The following is a 19,192-nucleotide window of genomic DNA, read 5'->3' as shown; positions in this document are numbered from 1 at the left end:
ACCGTTTAATTTAGCCATTTGAAGTGTACAGCTCAATGATTTTTTAGTATGTTTACAGGGGTGTAAACCATCACCATGATCAATTTTAGAACATTTTCATCCCTCCATAATGAAACCTGTACCTGATTAGCACTCAGTGCCCATTTTTTCCTAACCCCCACCCTCCCCCACCCCTGGCAACTACTAATGTACTTTCTGTCTCTATAGATTTGGCTTATTGTAATTTATCATGTTTGTTACATACAATGTGTGGTTTTCAGTGTTGGGTTTTTTTTACTTAGCATGTTTCTCATCCATGCTATGGCATACATCAGAACATTAATACTTTTTATGGCTGAGTACACTGTGTATATGTGTACCACATCTTGTTTGTCCATTTGTGAGTTGATGGTTGCTGAGTTATCATCTTTTGGCCATTATGAATAATGGTGCAATGAACATTGGCATACAAGTGTTTAAGTCCCTGTTTTCAATTTTGGGGGGTATATAGCTAGAAGTAGAATTTCTGGGTCATATGGTAATTTTATGTTTAAACAAACTTTTCCACAGCAGTCACACCATTTTATATTCCTACCAGCAATACACAAGAGTTCCAATTTCTCTACATCCTTACCAACACTGGTTGTTTTCTTTAAAAAAAAAAAAAAAAAAGTAGCCATCCTTAAGAATATGAAGTGATAATCTCATTGTGATTTTGATTTGCATTCCTCCAGCAGTTAGTGATGTTGAGCATTGTTTTATGTGCTTATTGGGTATCTTTATATCTTCTTCAGAGAAGTCTACTCGAAAGGTGCGTGGGTGGCTCAGTCAGCTGAGCGTCTGACTCTTGATTTTTGTCTCAGGCTATGATCTTGAGGTTGTGAGATCAAGCGCGAGTCAAGCTCTGTGCTCAGTGGGGAGTCAGCCTGAGATTCTCACTTTCTCTCTCCCCTTCTCTAAAAATCAATCAATCAATCTTTAGAAAAGTCTATTCAAGTCCATTGCCCATTTTTGTTTTATTTTTTAAAGATTTTTATTTATTTATTCATGAGATACACACACACAGAGAGAGAGGCAGAGACATAGACAGAGGGAGAAGCAGACTTCCCAGAAGGAGCCCAGTGTGGGACTGGATCCCCAGACCTGTCATGCCCTGAGCTGAAGGCTCAAACCCTGAGCTACCTGTGTATCCCTTCATTGCCCATTTTTGAATTTAGGTTGTTTGTTGTTGTTAAGTTGTGGAAGTTTGTGTTCTGGGTATTAATCCCTTATCAGATATACATAATTTGCAAAAACTTTCTCCCATTCCTTGGGATTGCCTTTTCACTCCATTGATAGCTTAGTTTGCACAAAAGTTTTTAATTTTGATGAAGCCCAATTCGTTTTTCCTTTTGTTGATTGTACTTGTGGTATCATATCCAAGAAATTATTACCAAATCCAAAGTTGTGAAGCTTTTCTTGTATGCTTTCTTGTAAGAGCTTTATAGTTTTATCTCTTGCATTTAGGTCTTTAAGCCATTTTAAGTTGATTCAATTTCATTATTTTGCATGTGGATATTTAGTTTTTCCAAAACCATTTGCCTGTAAGACTGTTCTTTTCCTACTGGATTGTGTTGGTATCCTTATCGAAATCAATTGACCATAAATACATGATTTATTTGTGGACTGTCAGTTCTGTTCCATTGATCTGTACATCTGTATTTATGCAAGTAGCACACTGTTTTGATTACTGTAGCTTTGTAGTCAGTTTTGAAACCAGGAAGTGTTAGTCCTCTAACTTTGTTCTTTTTCAAGATTGTGTTGGCTATTCAAGGGCCCTTGAGATTCCATGTGAATTTTAGTGTAGGTTTTAGGTTTTTTTTTTTTCCTGCAAAAAAGTTATTATTATTTTTTTAATAGTTGAATACATTGGATCTCTGGGAAGTATCATCATCTTAATATTTATCTTCTGATCCCATAAATGTGACCAGAATTTTTAGGTTTTTTTTAGTAACATTTTATAATTTTCAGAGTATAAGTTTTACATTACTTTTATTAAATTTATTTATAAGTATTTTTTGATGCTATGTGAATAGAATTATTTTCTTAATTTTATTTTCAGAATGTTCATTGCTAGTTTATAGAAATACAATGAGTTTTGTAATTGATACTGTATTCTGCAGTCTTGTTGAATTTTTTCTAGTAGTTTTCTTTCTTTCAAGGTTCTTTTTTAATTTTAATTAATATCTATGCCCAAATGGGACTCAAACTCATGACCTGAAGATCAAGAGTTGCATGCTCTACTGACTAAGCCATCCAATGCCCCTCAAGTAATTTTCTGATAGAACTCTAGGTCTAATTGTTTTGATGGATTCCTTACAATTTTCTATCTACAAGATCAGGCCATCTACAAATAAAAATAGTTTTACATCTTCCATTCCAGTCTGGATTCCTTTTTTTTTTCCCCCTTGCCTAATTGCTTTGCACTGAAGCACTAGTAACAGTGTTGAATAGAAGTATAAGAACAGAAATTCTTGTTCCAGATTTTAGGGGGAAAGTATTCAGTTTTTCACTATTAAGTAGGATATCAGCTATAGATTTTTCATAAATATTATAGCTGAGATTTTATAGCAGATATTTATGATTTTTGAAATATTAGTTAATAGCTTCAGATTTGTTGGAAACATTTTAATCGTTTAATATAACAGACAGTAATACTTTGTATAAATGTAGGACTTTTGTTTTTGCTCTATTGTAAGCTATGTGAGAAGCAGTATCTGGATGATAGCTTTCCATTCTACTTTCACAATGAAACTCATTCTATAATATTAAAATTTTTAAATGTTTTAATTTTTTAAGTGCATCATTACAGAAAAATTAGAAAAGATGCAGTAAGCCAAGAGATAAAACTTCCGACTTCTAGTAGTTCCATCCTTCAGAAGTAACCCTGTTTATGATTTGGCATATTTTGTATTTATTTATGTATATAATTTGTTAATTTTCATCGTGTATTTATTGAGTACCTACTTGACACTGGGGATATAGTGCTGCTTAAAGCATTGTATTGCCCTCATGGAGGCTATAATTTGGTGATGGGAAACATATTAAATAACTATGTAATAGTTTTATATATAACATATAAGAATTATATAATATGATTGAGATCTCCAGTTTTTTTACAAAGTGATTTTTACAGAACACAGATTAGATCATTCTACTTCCCTGCTCTTCAGTGGTTTTTTTATTCTTTTTTTTTTTAATTTTTATTTATTTATGATAGTCACACAGAGAGAGAGAGAGAGAGGCAGAGACACAGGCAGAGGGAGAAGCAGGCTCCATGCCCCGGGAGCCTGACGTGGGATTCGATCCCGGGTCTCCAGGATCCGCCCTGGGCTGAAGGCAGGCACTAAACCTCTGCGCCACCCAGGGATCCCTATTCTTTTAGAATAAAGGGCTAAATCCTTAATATGGCCTCTGAGCCCCTAACTGGGTTGTCCGTCCCCTGTCTGTCTCCCACTAGATTGATATTCTACCTTTTCTTCTTGCTTTTCATCCTCTAGCACGATTGGCATCATTTCAGCATTGGTTAAGAATATGCTTCCCTCCAGCACAGGCTCTTATATATGCTGTGCTTATAGTCTTATAGCACCACCCATTCATTTCATCTAGTCAGTGCCTACTGATTCATTAGTGCAAGTGTTACTTTCTCAGGGAGCTTTTCCTTACTAGTCCCTAGTCTAGCTTGGGTTTCTTTGTTGTTATTTTTATAGAAGCCTTTTTTTTTTTTTTTTTCTTTTTTTCCAGAATGCCAATTCAGTTTGAATTTTCAGTATCTGTCTCCCTCACTTGACTGCAAAGTCTATGAGAGCAGGAACCATATCTATTTTTAAAATCACCAGTGCCTGGCTCAATATGTACTTACTAAAAGAATGAATGAATATATGTGCTATATATAGTTCTGTTGTGCTTAATAAACTTAGGGATATAGGGATAATAAACATATATAAGCATATATACTGTATTTGATGATATCTAAGACACCATTGATTCAAAGATATACCGTTTTTCTGTATCTGTAAGAAAGAATGCTACTAATTAAATCAGGATAGTTATCAGTTGTAAGACTTACCTTGATTTCAAAGATGTTAGTATGAAAAAATGTGCCTCTTAGAATCAGTGAAATGTGATATTTTAAAAAAGTGAGGTTATTTAATTTGTAATCTACTTTTCTACTTAATATACTGTGAAATATCTTTATGTGTCAATAACTGTACTTCTACTCTGTCATTTTATTTATTTTACTTATTTTGAGAGTGTGAATGTGCACATGTGAATGAGCAGGGTCAGGAGGGGCAGAGGGAGAGGGAGAGAGAATCGTGAGCAGGCTCCATGCCTAGCACATCTAGTCCCAACCTGGGACTTGATCTTAAGACCCTGGGGTCATGATCTGAGCCAAAATCAAGAGTCAGATGCTTAACTGTGTCTGAGCCATCCCAAGTGCCCCTCTACTCTATCATTTTAAATGTCTGGGTAATATTTTATTACACAGATTTTATCCTCGATTTAAAAAAAAATTCACCATTTTTGTACACAAAAGATATTCACATTTAAAATGTTCTTATCTACATTAAAATATATTTTCTATTTTGTTAATGATTTATTGGCTTCCATTATGTAGGTCTCACAGATCAAGAATAATATCCTGCTCTTATCTGAAATTGGCTCATGATAGCAGGCTAGATTTGGCCTATAGGCCATAGGTTGTTGACCTTTGCTTTACACTGATAAAAAATTGGGGAGGATCCCAAAGAGCTCTGTTTGTATAGCTTATATATATTAGTATATACTGCATTAGGAATTAAAACTGGGCATACCTGGGCGGCTGTCATTAGGCATGGACTCTTGATTTTGGCTCAGGTCATCATCTCAGGGTCCTAAAATCGAGCCCCGCCTCAGGCACCATGCTTAGTCTGCTTAAGATTCTCTCTCTCTGTGTCCCTATCCCTCTGCCCCTACCCCAGCTTGCTTTCTCTCTCTCTCTCTCTCTCAAATAAATAAATAAAATCTTTTAAAAAATAATAAAATAAAAATAAAAAGTATAACTTAAAAAGACACTAAAACTAAAGTTTTTAGGAGGAGAGGTGGAAAGTAAGATTTATTTCCCTGCTTTCTAATTTCATCTTAAGTACAGCCATTCAAATATGGAGGAGGTGGTAAAAAAGATTACTTCTTGTATCACTCTCAGTAGTGGAGAGAAAAGCAAATTACTTCTTCTGTTGCTTTCTTGGGTCATTAGAATTGTGGAAGCAAACAAATGTGAGTAATAAAACTGGGAAATTTTTAAAACACAAGTATATATAAGAACATGTTTTGTTAGCCATTAGAGCAATGACATCATCACACATCCTCTCTGGAAATCTCTACTGTACACCCTAAGAAGGGGATGAAAAAGGCAGAGAAGTATTATTTTTAAAAATAGTTTTTACTTCGTGGACTCCCTGAAAGGATCTTAGGGATCACCAAGGGTCCCCACACCAGACTGAGAACTGCTAGCCTAGTTCATAGTAGGTATTCAGTAAATGTTGATTGAATGAACACAGTGCCTGCTCTCTAGTAATGTAGGGATAGAGAAGCTAAATTAAGTGTTTAATTTTATGATGTGAGAGAGAAACTCTATGGCAATTTAGAGTAGGGACAATTGACAGGAGCTAGAATAGTTAAGGGAGAAAGTAGCTTATAAAAAAAAATGTTTTCTTGATCTTTTAAATTTGGTGATGTATCAACAAATGAAACAAAATCCCTTGGTGATCCATGAGGTAGTTTGTTGGAAATTATTCTGTTCTGTCCTAAAAATCTCCTGACATTTTCTGAACTATGTATCAGAGGTCTACAAAAAAGCAAAAATGGTTATACACAAAATTTTCAAAACTGAATTTTCCTTGTAAATAACAATTTTAGTAACATAGAAACAACTGAATAAATATTTGGGAATTACCTGTGAGTGGGTTAGCGTAAATATGTATTTACAGATAAATTTCACTTATATTGATTTGGCTAGAGCTAATAATGTCTTAGTGTAAAAGTTTTTAATATTTTCCTTTTCACTCCAAATCAGTGTTTTAATGGTTTTGATGTTTCAGATTCGTTACATTTCACAAACACAAGGCCTGCCTGCTGAATATCTTCTCAGTGCTGGGACAAAAACAACCAGGTTTTTCAACAGAGATCCTAATTTGGGGTATCCACTGTGGAGGCTGAAGGTCTGTCTCCCTTTCTATACTATCCATTCCTGTACTCCTCACTCCCAACGTTTTAGTTACTAAATTCTTGAGATGGAGGGAAAAGAGGTGGTGGTGGTGGGAATTATGTTTGCAGAAAGAAGTACTTGGAAAAATTATTTTGTTGTACCTCTTTGACCTGATCCTTAGTTAAAAAAATAAACTAAACACCTGTTTGGTTGTCTGAGATTATTTTGTGTATTTGAACCAGCAGCTGAGAGGGGAGTATGGAGAATAGTGCTCACCATTAAGTCACAGGAAGAACTAGAGTAATTTAGCAATGACTGTTTTTTAGAGAATTCTCAATAAATAGGAGAAAACAACATAATTTCCTAATTCCCCATGCTAAGGCCTTACGTATTTTCATGAAACAAATACCAGTGCCTGCTTTTTACTTCTGAGCCTTTAGCTTGAGAGATCTCTGAGTAATTTGAATAACCCTGTGAATCTCTTCGCCTGAGCCTGCCTGTTTAATAGCTAGCATTTGAAATGTCATTTAATTTGAAGTAACTGTAAGAGAAAAATGGTAATGTCCCCCTCTTACATGACATTTTCAGGAACCATCATGCTACATCATTTTTTCCACATTTAATTTAACACTGTTGAAAGGGAAGTCAGATATTCAGGTCCCATCTCCACCAGATTTTTTGGTTGTAAATTACTTTCATGTTTGCCATTTCTGGTTGGCAGGTGATGACAATTGTTTCTTTGTATTTTGGCTTTAATTTAGAACAAAATATGAAAATAACATACCGATGGAATTTTGTTTTTTAATTTGTATTTTATAGACACCAGAAGAACATGAATTGGAGACTGGAATCAAATCAAAAGAAGCTCGAAAGTACATTTTTAATTGTTTAGATGACATGGCTCAGGTGAGTAGAGAAAGTTTAAGGAAGCCAGACTTTTACATATCTCTTAATCAGAGACATACTTCCATTTATTAGTTATATTAAAAAATAGATTTAATCTGTTATCTTCTAGTCTGCTTTCATTTTTTAGAGAAAAAAGTTCATTAATATTCTGCCATGTATTAAAAGAACATTTGAATCCTAACCAAGGATACTTGTAGAATTATCTGTTTCTCCCTTACATTTGATTAACTGGTCTTGTTGCCTGTCACTATTTTGAAATATTGTTTATGAAGCTTTCTTTCCTGTCTCTTTTCTCTGCTAAATAAAGACATAAGAACTTAATTGAGTGCTTATTATGTTCCAAACTCTGTCTAAACACTTTTTACTTAACTATATCATTTAATCTTTTCAACAATAGAAATTTTAACATTTAAGTAATGATAATTGCTTTTGCTTAACTTGTTCATCCAAATTTTGAGTGAAAAGACTTCATTCAGCTTTATTCTGCCACAAATTCTACCAAACTGAAGATTTTAATTAGCATAAGAAGAGCTTCCACTTGTGAAAATGATTATACTATAATTAAAAAGAATTTCCTCAGGTTTTTCTCTTGAGATCTATGTCTGTCTATCTGTTATGCAGATGTTTAGTGTCAGCTTTAAAGGTTAAGTGATGAAGTATAATATTTCTAAATTTTCCTTGGAAGGTGAATATGTCCACAGATTTGGAGGGAACAGATATGTTGGCAGAGAAGGCAGATCGAAGAGAATACATTGATCTGTTAAAAAAAATGCTAACAATTGATGCAGATAAGAGAATTACTCCTCTGAAAACTCTTAACCATCAGTTTGTGACAATGACTCACCTTCTGGATTTTCCACATAGCAATCAGTGAGTATGTTCTGGGCATTTGCCATGGTGTGGTTCTCTGTTGAGTTACCATCTTATAGCTCAGTGGAATGATCACATGAGCAGCAACCTTGGTACTTTGCATATTTGGCTCACTGATGCTTTCCTTTCTCATTGAAAAATCATGAGACTTAAGGTGTATTTTTTCTCTTTATGGTTATAAAAACTCTTGATTCATTTTATCTGAATACTCTTGGGGGAAAATGTTGATCTGTATTCATCTTGAGTTATTTGTTATCTCTTTAAATCTCAGTATTCATTTTACTGAAACTTTAATCTCTTTTTTCAGTGTTAAGTCTTGCTTTCAGAATATGGAGATCTGCAAGCGGAGGGTTCACATGTATGATACAGTGAGTCAGATCAAGAGTCCCTTTACTACTCATGTTGCCCCAAATACAAGCACAAATCTAACCATGAGCTTCAGCAACCAGCTTAATACAGTGCACAATCAGGTATTCAGTAAATGATTTTGGAAACTAAAAACCTAAGTGGGGTAAAGAGTAGTAAGAGTACAGGTTGGGATAAAGAAACCAGTCTTTGCTTTGGTGATCTTGTTGCTTCTCACATTTTTTACATGACAAAAGTGATGGAAGAGCAAGTAGACTGATGATACCTACCAGTCATGTGCCACCGAAAATTAAATACAAAGACGTAATCCAGGCTTTCAGTCTTAGCATAGTCCCATAAACAGACCATAGCTATTGTACTACTTACCACTGTTAGTTGTACTGACTTTAGCCACTAACTTTCTCTGTTGGAAAGATTTTATATATCTCATTACATGTGCTGAAAGGAGTTTCCAGTAATTTTTTTCTTAAAGATTTTATCTATTTATTCATGAGAGACACAGAGGGGGCAGGTAGAGACACAGGCAGAGGGAGTAGCAAGCTCCCTGCAAGGAGCTCAATTCTCGAACCCGGACCCTAGGATCATGCCCCGAGCCAAAGGCAGACAACTGCTGAGCCACCCAGGCGTCCCTCTCATAATTTTTTTCTATCCTGTACATTAGATCCTCAGAACTTATTTATCTCGTAACTGCAAGTTTGTACCCTTTGACGATCTTCACCTATTTTCTCTCCCACCTGTTGTCCTGTTCCTAGCAACCACCAATCTGCTCACTGTTTCTAAAAGTTCAGTTTGGTCTTTCCAATAACTAACTTGAAGAGTAGTTTTGGGGCAGTCCAGGAGGCTCAGTGGTTTAGCGCCACCTTCAGCCCGGGGCCTGATCCTGGAGACCCAGGATCGAGTCCCGCATTAGGCTCCCTGCATGGAGCCTGCTTCTCCCTCTGCCTGTGTCTCTGCCCCCACCCCCAGTCTCTCATGAATAAATAAATAAAATCTTTTTTTAAAAAAAAAGTAGTTTTGCATTTGTTTGCCAAATGGAATATTTACATTTGTTATTGAAAATGTGAGCTTTCTAATTTCTTAGCTAGGACTACTTTTAAAATGAGATTTGGTGGTATCTCACATCCAGCAACTTTTTCGCACAGAAAGAAAGATGAGGCTGTCCTCAGTCAGTGTAGGACCATTTTTTAATTCTTTGTTTTCTTCAACCTTATAATATACCTTAAATTTGGAGATTGGGAAAACTTCTTAAGCAGAGAATTATTTCAGGGATAGTTAATACTGAATTTCAAAACTCTATTTTAAGATTTTCTGGATGGATTCTGCATGTGTAAAAATACTGTTCTTTCCATTTTATACCAGTGTACAACTATAATCTTTTTGTTTTTAGGCCAGTGTTCTAGCTTCCAGTTCTACTGCAGCAGCTGCTACACTTTCTCTGGCTAATTCAGATGTCTCACTGCTAAACTACCAGTCGGCTCTGTACCCATCATCTGCAGCACCAGTTCCTGGAGTTGCCCAGCAGGGCGTATCCTTGCAGCCTGGAACCACTCAAATTTGCACTCAGACAGATCCGTTCCAACAAACATTTATAGTATGTCCACCTGCTTTTCAGAGTAAGTGGGGAAACATCTGTATTAAATGGTATCATATCAGACCTACAAATCTTGCTTTAGGTAGTTCCTTAGTGTAGGTATCTAGCTGTTTAGTTTTGATCTCTGACAACTTTAAATTCTGTCTCTGAATATGAAGATAACTGAAATTAACAAAGTGGGTTTACCTTTTTTACATTGGTTATTTATCTAATTATGATACTGACACATCATGGGAGTTCAGTGAACATTTTCATATTTGAACTGCCCTAGTGTCAATTTCTTGCCCACTGAGACCTTGTACCAGTGTCCTATACCTTGTTTAAGCATGTATTTATCAATATGCAGAAATACTAAGCTTGAAGAAATTTGTTGTAAACAAATTCTATATTGATTCTTATTTCCTATATCATTCCATTATTAGATAAAATTAGCATTCCAAATAAAAGGTAATTTTATTCTAAAATGTAAAAAAATTATACTTCAGGATATAGAAACCTCATGAATTATATCCAAAAATAAAGATTATTGTTTATTGAACTGAAAAATTCTATAAGCTGAGGTATTTGTGTGGGGCGTGCATTAAAATCTGCTTCAGCTTATGAATCATATTGTTCCTGCAAACTCCTATCCGCAAAGGAACAGAATAGCTGAAGGAGGAGGCTCTGACCCCATGTGTTGCAATAAGATTTAAATTTTCACTTTCCCATCCTTCCTCATTTTTTTCATTGTTGTTCTATAATTGAGTCTATCCAGTTCCTTTATTCCAAAATATGGGAAATGTGTTTATTGATATGGTGAACCATTTAAAAGGTTAAATTATATTAAGGATAAATCCTGACAACACACTTGACTTTCCCAACAGAAAGTCAGCATTAGTACTTTGTGGTAATAAATTAGGACTTAGGTGTGTCATAGCACTTTAAATAGAAGCAGGTAGCATTTTTATCTTTTTACTTTAGTTACTTATTGACTGTGACTCTCTTGTTTGGTTTCTGACAGAGTCGGAGCAAGCAGAAGGAAAAGAGGGGCTAGGGGAGACTGAGAGATTACCGGGAGGACAGGAGAGCAATAGCGATGTAAACCAGGGAGAAACCACAGGGAGAGCGGAGGAGCAGATTCAAAACCCGTAAATGCAAATTTAGCCTAACTTACCAAATTATTTTCTGCGTCTGCTACATAATAGTAAATTCTATACCTTTGGGTTGTTATATGTTGAGTGATTCTTCTACTGAATTCAGCAAACCAGCCGCCCACCTCCCCCTCACCTTTTCCAAAGTGAGTCTCATGGGAACAGTTTTCATATGTGGGACTCAGAAGTCTTGCTGCTTCTTGGGATATTTACAAGAGGAGGCAGAACATTTTAGTTCCTTTAATAAAACAAAAGGTAGATTCGATGTAGAGGGGGAAAGTGGTGTAACTCCTTTTGGTATAATTAGATAAGTGTAAGTTTGGGAAAATTTTTTCTAATTAGGAAGTCTGAATAACCTGAGGAGCTAGAGCAAATCATAAAATTTCCAGACAAAAGGGAGTTTTTAAATTAAGGTAATGCGGATGCTCTTATGTACACACCAGATAATGTTCTGTTTCTACATGTATTAATTCATCTTCACAAACAATCCTAGGAAGTGGGCAATGTCATTATGCCCAATGTCATTCTGTCCCATTATAGGTGAGAAAATTGAATGATTCTCTCATCTACCCAAAGTTTTAATAACTAGTTAGTGGTAGAACAGGGATTTGAACCCAGGCAGTGGGATTCATGGCTTATGGATTTTGAAATATTCTGTACCACCTCTTAGTATTTAAACTTAGCTGTAAAGAGTTGTCAGTTGATTTGCCAGCCACAGCCATATGCTGGTTTCTGCCCAGCAGTCGGCTATTCCAGGTTGCCTTCTTTTCTTTCACCATCTGCTTTTTTACAATATACTATATACTTAGAGGAAAAATGACAACCCTCATCAATTAGACAGTTTTACTCTTCTTTCCATACTACCATGGGTTTTTTTTTTTTTTTTTTTTTTTTAAATTTAACAGGTTGTATTCAACAACAAAAGCAAAGCAAAACTTTGAATCATTTCCTAGTTCAGGGTTTAGGGAAAACCTTCCAAAAGTGTTGCCTTTTGTTAATCTTTGTTTCCACTTATAGTTCCCTGAAGAAGCAAGTTTTAAACTAGCTTAACTGCTGTGGCTTAGCCTAAATTAGGAAAGCAATCTAATGCTTATTTAGTTACATTTGTAGGTCAGTACTATAAATACTACTTTCTATACTATTTCAGTTGACCAAAATAGATACACAGTTTGCTCAGTGGTAATGATTTTATTCTGTTACTTTGTCCCCTTTTACTTCATTATCCTGGAACTTATAGGTGAACCTTTATCATGAACATTTCTTTCTAAATTTTACCTGCCTTTGCCCTTTGTTCCTGCCCACTTATAGGAGGCTATTATAGTAATCTTGTCTTGTAGTTGGCCATGTGTCCTGGGAATTTAGACAAGAATTTTGATGTTGTTTAGCTGTCTTATTAGATAGCATTGCCTTATGGCTGGCAGATTTTTTGATTTGGATATCTGGATTTCTTACTTTTTTTTTTAAATATATGAATGGCACTTTTGAAAAGTTATTGTTAGAGTATTTTAATTCTGATTTTACTAGTCTCTCTTACTTTGTGTATTTTTGGATTGTGTTTTCCAGTATGACATCTTACTGCTAAGATACTTGCAAATCACTGAAATGGAAAATTGGGAGACTTGCTGAAAAGTACAGTATTAGAGTTTAGGAGTTATGCTTATTTGCTATCTCCATAGTAATATTAAGAGAAATTAGTTGGTGATAGCTTAAGAAGTGTCACTGAAGAAATATTCTAATTAAAATAAAATGTATCACCACTTAACAAAACTGCAGGCATTAGTGAATTAGAGAAACTTCTGTTAGTAGATAATAGAAGCTTAAATTCTCCACATTGAAGGTTTTGATAGGACAGGTTTAAAAGAAAGCTTTGAAATCTCTCTTCTCAAGTCTTGGCAAAAAGGAGAACTATCTTAAGCCGCTCTTTTCCCCAGAATAAGAAATTCCTATTTGCAGGGAACATTTATTCAGCATTTATGCCAGAACAAGGCAGCAAAAAAATTCCCAATTTTTTTTTTTTTTTTTAGTTGTCCGTTAGTTGCAAAAGAGCCTTGTTAGAAAGCTGTCAATGGCAAAGGCAGATTCCTAAAGTAAATAGAAAAAAGTGTTTCTATAAACAAATATATCTACTTTTTAAATATTTTTATCCTGGGTTATAATTTCTTCAGTTCACATGGTAGGTGTAAAATGTACAGTTTGTAAATTTTTTGAGGAGTAGGGTAAAACATCTTAAAATATTCTGAAAGGGTAACTTAATAAGTAATGATCATTTTTCTTAACTAATTAAGAATCATAATTTAATGAAAAGTTATAATTATTTTCAAGTCTTTGCTTTTAGTAGATTATGTGTAAAAATATTTTTTTCCTCCTAATGGATTAAAAGGTGAATGTAACTTAATAAGTGTAGGTTTGTTTGCTTTTGCATATGCTATTAATGGGGGAATGGGATGGGTGCTATAAGTGTTGCAGGATAAAAAATTTCTTAGAATTCCCTTAACTGTCCCTTCTTGTATCAAACATCTTTCCATGAATTTAACCTCAAAGGAACCAAACCACTCTCCCTTTTCTTAACTCCCTAGACTTCTATAAAATGCCTTTGTCTTACACGTCTAAAACTAACCCGGGTGGTCGATATTTGAACAGAAAAGCTAAAAACAACAACAACAAAATAAACAATACTGCAGACCTAACAAAGCAATTTAACTGTGTTGTTGTTTTCTACAGCTGGGTTACAAGCAACAACAAAACATTCTGGATTCCCTGTGAGGATGGATAATGCTGTGCCAATTGTACCCCAGGCGCCAGCTGCTCAGCCACTACAAATACAGTCAGGAGTTCTTACGCAGGTAAAAGCCATAACAATTTGGACACTCAGTATCACTGAAGCACTATTGAGATGCAGATATTTTGTCCTGGAAGATGGTATTTGCTTTGACCATAAGATCTTTCTTGGTCATGATTCAGTGGACTTAAAATGAAACATCTATAGTTGAATGATTCCTCATTCCTAATACTATTACAATTTTTGCCAATGTCTTCCTTAGACTTACTTACAGGAATAAATACCCAGACCTTGAGTCATTGTGTTTTGAGTAAACTTACTCAGACTTTGTGAGATGAAGTTAATTTTTCATACACATGTAACAACATTTTGATTCTAAAGATATTCCCCTTTTGTTCCGTTTCATGTCCCCTTTGCTCACTCTTTCAGAATGACATCATGGCAGAGAGGCTGGATCATATCAGGATGCCTCTTCAAGTATTACATTCCTTCACTCTGTGTGTTTAAGCTATAGAAAGCCTTAAAACTTTCTACTAGCCATGGGACATGCAACCAAGATGGGCAAGAAAATTGTGAAAGACTCAAATAAGCAACAGATACTATGTTTTCAATTCTATGTGTAAATGTTTGTGGCCCATGACACAGAGGAAATTTGGAAGTCCAAAACTCTTCTTTTGTGAGTAGGAAGAAGAGGAATTCTTACATGCCTTTGTTAACTGAGTTTTGTAGAACCGATCTTCTGAATCTGGCCCAAGAAGGATTCCTATCCTTTATCGCTTTAGGCCTTGACCTTTGACCTAGTGAGCTGATGCTCTGATGAGCAGAGTTGAAGGGGAAAGTTGTGTTTGTACATGCATTTTAGGTGATACAAAATTACTACTTGTTGGTAATATCTTGGGGGGATTGAGAACCCTTCTGAATCCAGATAACCTGCCTCCGTGTTTGTTTCACTCACCTGCCTAATCTACGTTGCAGGGAAGCTGTACACCACTAATGGTAGCAACTCTCCACCCTCAAGTAGCCACCATCACACCGCAGTATGCGGTGCCCTTTACTCTGAGCTGCGCAGCCGGCCGGCCGGCGCTGGTTGAACAGACTGCCGCTGTACTGGTAATTCCCTCACTTGATTGTGTTACTAACGGAGTTTCTTTGGTTTCTTTCTTTTTTATTTTTTCCTGTTTGTTTTTGTTCTGTTTTCTTCTGGTTTTCTCATTTTTCAAAAGAAAAAAAATTTTTTAACTTAGTTTTTGCAGAGGGCATGGAAGCATGTGCCATCTTGTGGCTGTGTTCTTGCTACATTTTTAATGTCTCATCGTTTTCCTCCCCAACATTTGCTGAAGCACTGTTTGACTCTGATATTCAGTGTGGCTCTGTAAGGAGCCAGATCGCTTTAATTCTTCTTTGGCAGCCTAGTGTGATAAAAGCTCTTGGTGTAGTCTCAGAAGAACTTCAACACTGTTATCTGTTTTCTGCCCTTTTACCCTCTGATCCTTGAGAATGAAGGAAATGGCCTTTAGTTTGGCTCTGCTACAGGTATCCGGATGGCCAAAATTTGAACTCCTTGACAAGTTAGCTTCCTTCTTTATTTGCTATTTTAATCTTCTAAAATTTTTGTACATGTAGAAATGTTTAAGATGCTCTTAATTTACTACTTTATCAGCTGATGTTAACTTTCCTTCTCTGAACACATGAAGGTAACTCTTTTTGCCATTCATGATCGATGGCAGCTTATATCTTCCATTTAAAGATGTTCCATTTAGAATCTTTTTAGATCATATTTCATGTGTTGGTTGAGATTAAAGGTGAACTCATTTTTAGGGGTTTATGGAGAAATTAATGACTTTACAAATAGGTCTTTATACAAAGGTGAAAAAATATGGCCAAAAACCTCTATGTAAATGCAATACCTTTGTTACTACAAGTCCTGGGGAAAAGTTATTAAATACAGCAGCAAATATAATACTATGGGGCTTAGAGATAGGAAAAACAAATAGGACCTCAGGGTGTGTTTCAGGATTTGTACCCTTCAGAGTGGTCTTTGGATGTGTTTTGGTTTATATGGGGGAGTTAGAATTGTTTATTGGACATCCCAGCATTTCGTTATTTGAAATTTAAAGTTAGAAAAACCTTATTGATAGTATCGAATACTGATATCTACATCTTTCAAAGTGGCTTTACATTTCTTTTGTTGTTTCTCAAGGACTCATGTGAGTGTAAACACTTCCAGAAACATACTTTGGTTGTTGGAATTTGTTTGGTTTTAGTTTAAAAGTCTTCGTCAACCTCCAGATTAATTATATCCTAAGCATAAAACCTGAGTGCGAGGGAGTCAGATACATTTCCAAACTTGATTGATCCAAGCCACTGGTTTTAACTTGCTCACCTATAGTTTTGAGAATGTTAGTTGAAACTTCTCCTTTGCTGCTTCTCTTAAGTTTGCACTAGTCATTTGCTAAGCTTTGCATATTTTTGTTCTTCCTCTGTCAAAACAGTTCGTCGCTTGGAACGCCAGATTTCTGCCTCACGTTGGAATGTTATTTCTTGCTCTGTATTAAACTACATGCTTTGTCTTGTGCAGGTGTTGGCTTATGGAAAGACGCATGGTGTGACTTAACATACTTCTCTTATTTTTTGTTTTGTTTTATTTTGTTTTAAATTCTGCTTATGGTAGCAGACGTGTTTGCAGTTTCTCTGCTTTGAAGGCTTCTTGTTTGGAACCAGTATTTGTAACAAGTGGATCTGTTACTTGCAGAAATATTTTTAAAACAGTGTGTTGATGGCCTTGCAGTTTGAAATTCAAGAAAGAACCATATGTACCCAAGCATTGTAGGTGATTGTACTGTAGAATTTAAGTTTAAAAAGGAAACTTTCAAATCTGTTCCCATTTTTTCAGAAAATGCCAGAATTTCTCTAAGAAGTTCAGAAAACATATTTGTTGCTGTCTACTGCAAGCGCTTGTTAAAAACTAGAAATGATGTATTTTCTAGTAGTGATTAGTTTTTATGTTGAAGTATGTTTCTATAAATGATACATTAAACAGTATATTTTAGGTAACTATTAAAAGCAAAATATGGTGCTCCCTGCATCTATTATGGAAATATTTTACTTACTGCCCTATTTCATTCTATCATATGGCTATATATGTTGAAGTTAGCTTTCTCTTGCTGACATAAGCTTGTTTGCCAAAGGATTTTGGCCTTTGGTCATCCACATCTGGTTCTGTGTTCCAAGTTCTACCCTTTTAAAAAGACACAATTCTCCCCTTTGTTTTATGGGTTGAACTGACCTGATGTCTTAACTGATTGGCACTTAAATTTTAAAATTCCTATTTTTAATCTCAAGGGAGCTGTCTTAACTCTTTCTAGGGATATTTTTAGAATCATTGCAAAAATGAAACTCCATCATTTAACCAGAGCTTACCTCTGAACTTTCAGACTCCTTGACTCTACAGTATATTACAGAAACTCTTAACCACAGGGATCTTCTTTTCTTTAATACCCTGGTGGTCATGTTAAAGAGGTGGCTGACAGAAAGCAGCATGTTGTCTTTCCCTGTTTGTAAGACTTGTAACCTTGAGCCCCTCTGACTTTTCTTTTTTTGATCTCTGCAAGTTAACAATCTACGGGCAACTTCTCTTAAGATATGAATTTTTCTTTCATCTGAAAAACAAAAGAAAAAGCCAAGAATGAGTCAAGTCTGGTTCTTTTTGTGTGTCTTTCCTTACAGCAGGCTTGGCCTGGAGGAACCCAACAAATTCTCCTGCCTTCAACTTGGCAACAGTTGCCTGGGGTAGCTCTGCACAACTCTGTCCAGCCCACAGCAGTGATTCCAGAGGCCATGGGCAGTGGCCAGCAGCTCACAGACTGGAGGCAAGTACCCAGTGTTCTTCTCTGGGAGATTTGCAAGGACAGATCCCTTATGGCAGGAGTGTTTGATGATTTGGTCAGACTGGGAAGAAAATGAAGGAAAGGAGAGATGCATCTTTGTTTCAGATTCTTTAAGAAAAGAATCCTTATTAGACTAGGAGATGGAGTAATGAGAAAATTTTGAATATAGGAAAACAGTAGGTTCTGAGATCGGGAATCATTTATTTCAGATTTAAAGAAAGTCTTTTTTTTTTTTTTTTTTTTTTTAAGAAAGTCTTATTAGTCAATTAGAAACTATAGCCTTGTATAATCCAGGTGCCCAATTTAAAATGTAGCTCTATTTGGTTGTTTCATTGCTTTTGATACCTTTTCGGACCTATTTCCCCAGTGGTTGAAGTCTTCAGTCTTCTCTGTGTCTTTCCATTGAAACAGGAATGCCCATTCTCATGGTAGCCAGTACAGCACCATCATGCAGCAGCCCTCCTTGCTGACTAACCATGTGACACTGGCCACTGCTCAGCCCCTGAATGTTGGTGTTGCCCATGTTGTCAGACAACAGCAATCCAGTTCTCTCCCTTCCAAGAAGAATAAGCAGTCTGCTCCAGTCTCTTCAAAGTAAGTCTCTGCTAGAACTGGTAGATAAAACTGCCAGTTTGGGAAAGATGTTGCCAGCATTTAAAGTGCCATGGTATAGATTTTTGGTGTGAAGCAGCAAGTGGCTGCCGAATTGAGGAGGAGCTAACCTTTTCTGAGACTTGGGCATGCATACCAGGTGCGTCCTGGTTATGCACATCCTTTCTCTCTGCTGCTACTTTGAATCCAGGCCATCTTTATGCCAATGTTGTTATTTCTCTGCCCACATTACAGAGTGAAATTTAACCGTGGAGTAAGGGGCATACAAAAATAAAATTTATGTTGTATTTTAGGGTTCTTATCCCTGGTGGAAACTGTGGCTAGCACGACTAGTTTATTATTTATTGGAACTTCTATAGTTAAGTGTATTGGCTTAATGATTAGGTAAAAATGAATTAAAGAACAAGCTGGAAAGAGTTCTGGGGAAAAGATGGATGGTTTGGGGGGCCAAGGACTGAGCGGTCTTTCCTTGTGACCTTTTTCTACAGGTCTTCTCTGGACGTTCTGCCTTCTCAAGTCTATTCTCTGGTTGGGAGCAGTCCCCTCCGTACCACATCTTATAATTCCCTAGTTCCTGTCCCAGATCAGCATCAGCCAATCATCATTCCAGATACTCCCAGCCCTCCTGTGAGTGTCATCACCATCCGCAGTGACACTGATGAGGAAGAGGACAACAAGTATAAGCCTAGCAGGTAAGATAGGTGAATGACCCACTGGTTCCTTGGCTCCTACCCTTAAGCTTAGACTCTTGGTTTTAGGCAAGTGGTCCAGTTTGGGCTGTGACAGGAAGGACTGATAAATGGTATTTTTGGAAGCATGGTCTTGGATGCGTGAGACAGAACACTC

At 36.1% G+C, this 19,192-nt stretch overlaps 1 protein-coding gene across 13 annotated transcripts in view; it reads left to right on the top strand.

Moving 5' to 3' along the window:
- HIPK1 (homeodomain interacting protein kinase 1) overlaps nucleotides 1-19,192 on the top strand; it is a 51,306-nt gene that overhangs the window by 22,481 nt on the left and 9,633 nt on the right. For 11 of the 13 annotated variants that reach the window (XM_077842795.1, XM_077842806.1, XM_077842801.1 and 8 more), the window contains 10 exons: nucleotides 6,099-6,218; nucleotides 7,025-7,111; nucleotides 7,797-7,981; nucleotides 8,289-8,451; nucleotides 9,735-9,960; nucleotides 13,790-13,911; nucleotides 14,823-14,957; nucleotides 17,574-17,716; nucleotides 18,146-18,328; nucleotides 18,835-19,038. In XM_077842795.1, coding sequence (XP_077698921.1) covers nucleotides 6,099-6,218; nucleotides 7,025-7,111; nucleotides 7,797-7,981; nucleotides 8,289-8,451; nucleotides 9,735-9,960; nucleotides 13,790-13,911; nucleotides 14,823-14,957; nucleotides 17,574-17,716; nucleotides 18,146-18,328; nucleotides 18,835-19,038 — 1,568 coding nt within the window. The remainder of the gene's footprint in view (nucleotides 1-6,098; nucleotides 6,219-7,024; nucleotides 7,112-7,796; nucleotides 7,982-8,288; nucleotides 8,452-9,734; nucleotides 9,961-13,789; nucleotides 13,912-14,822; nucleotides 14,958-17,573; nucleotides 17,717-18,145; nucleotides 18,329-18,834; nucleotides 19,039-19,192) is intronic. The other 2 variants (XM_077842794.1, XM_077842802.1) reach the window with 1 other exon arrangement.

Source organism: Canis aureus, chromosome 12, assembly GCF_053574225.1.
Source record: "Canis aureus isolate CA01 chromosome 12, VMU_Caureus_v.1.0, whole genome shotgun sequence".
NCBI classification, from domain to species: Eukaryota; Metazoa; Chordata; class Mammalia; order Carnivora; family Canidae; genus Canis; species Canis aureus.
Note: the sequence above shows the minus strand (reverse complement) of the source record. Positions and strands in the feature narration are given on the sequence as shown.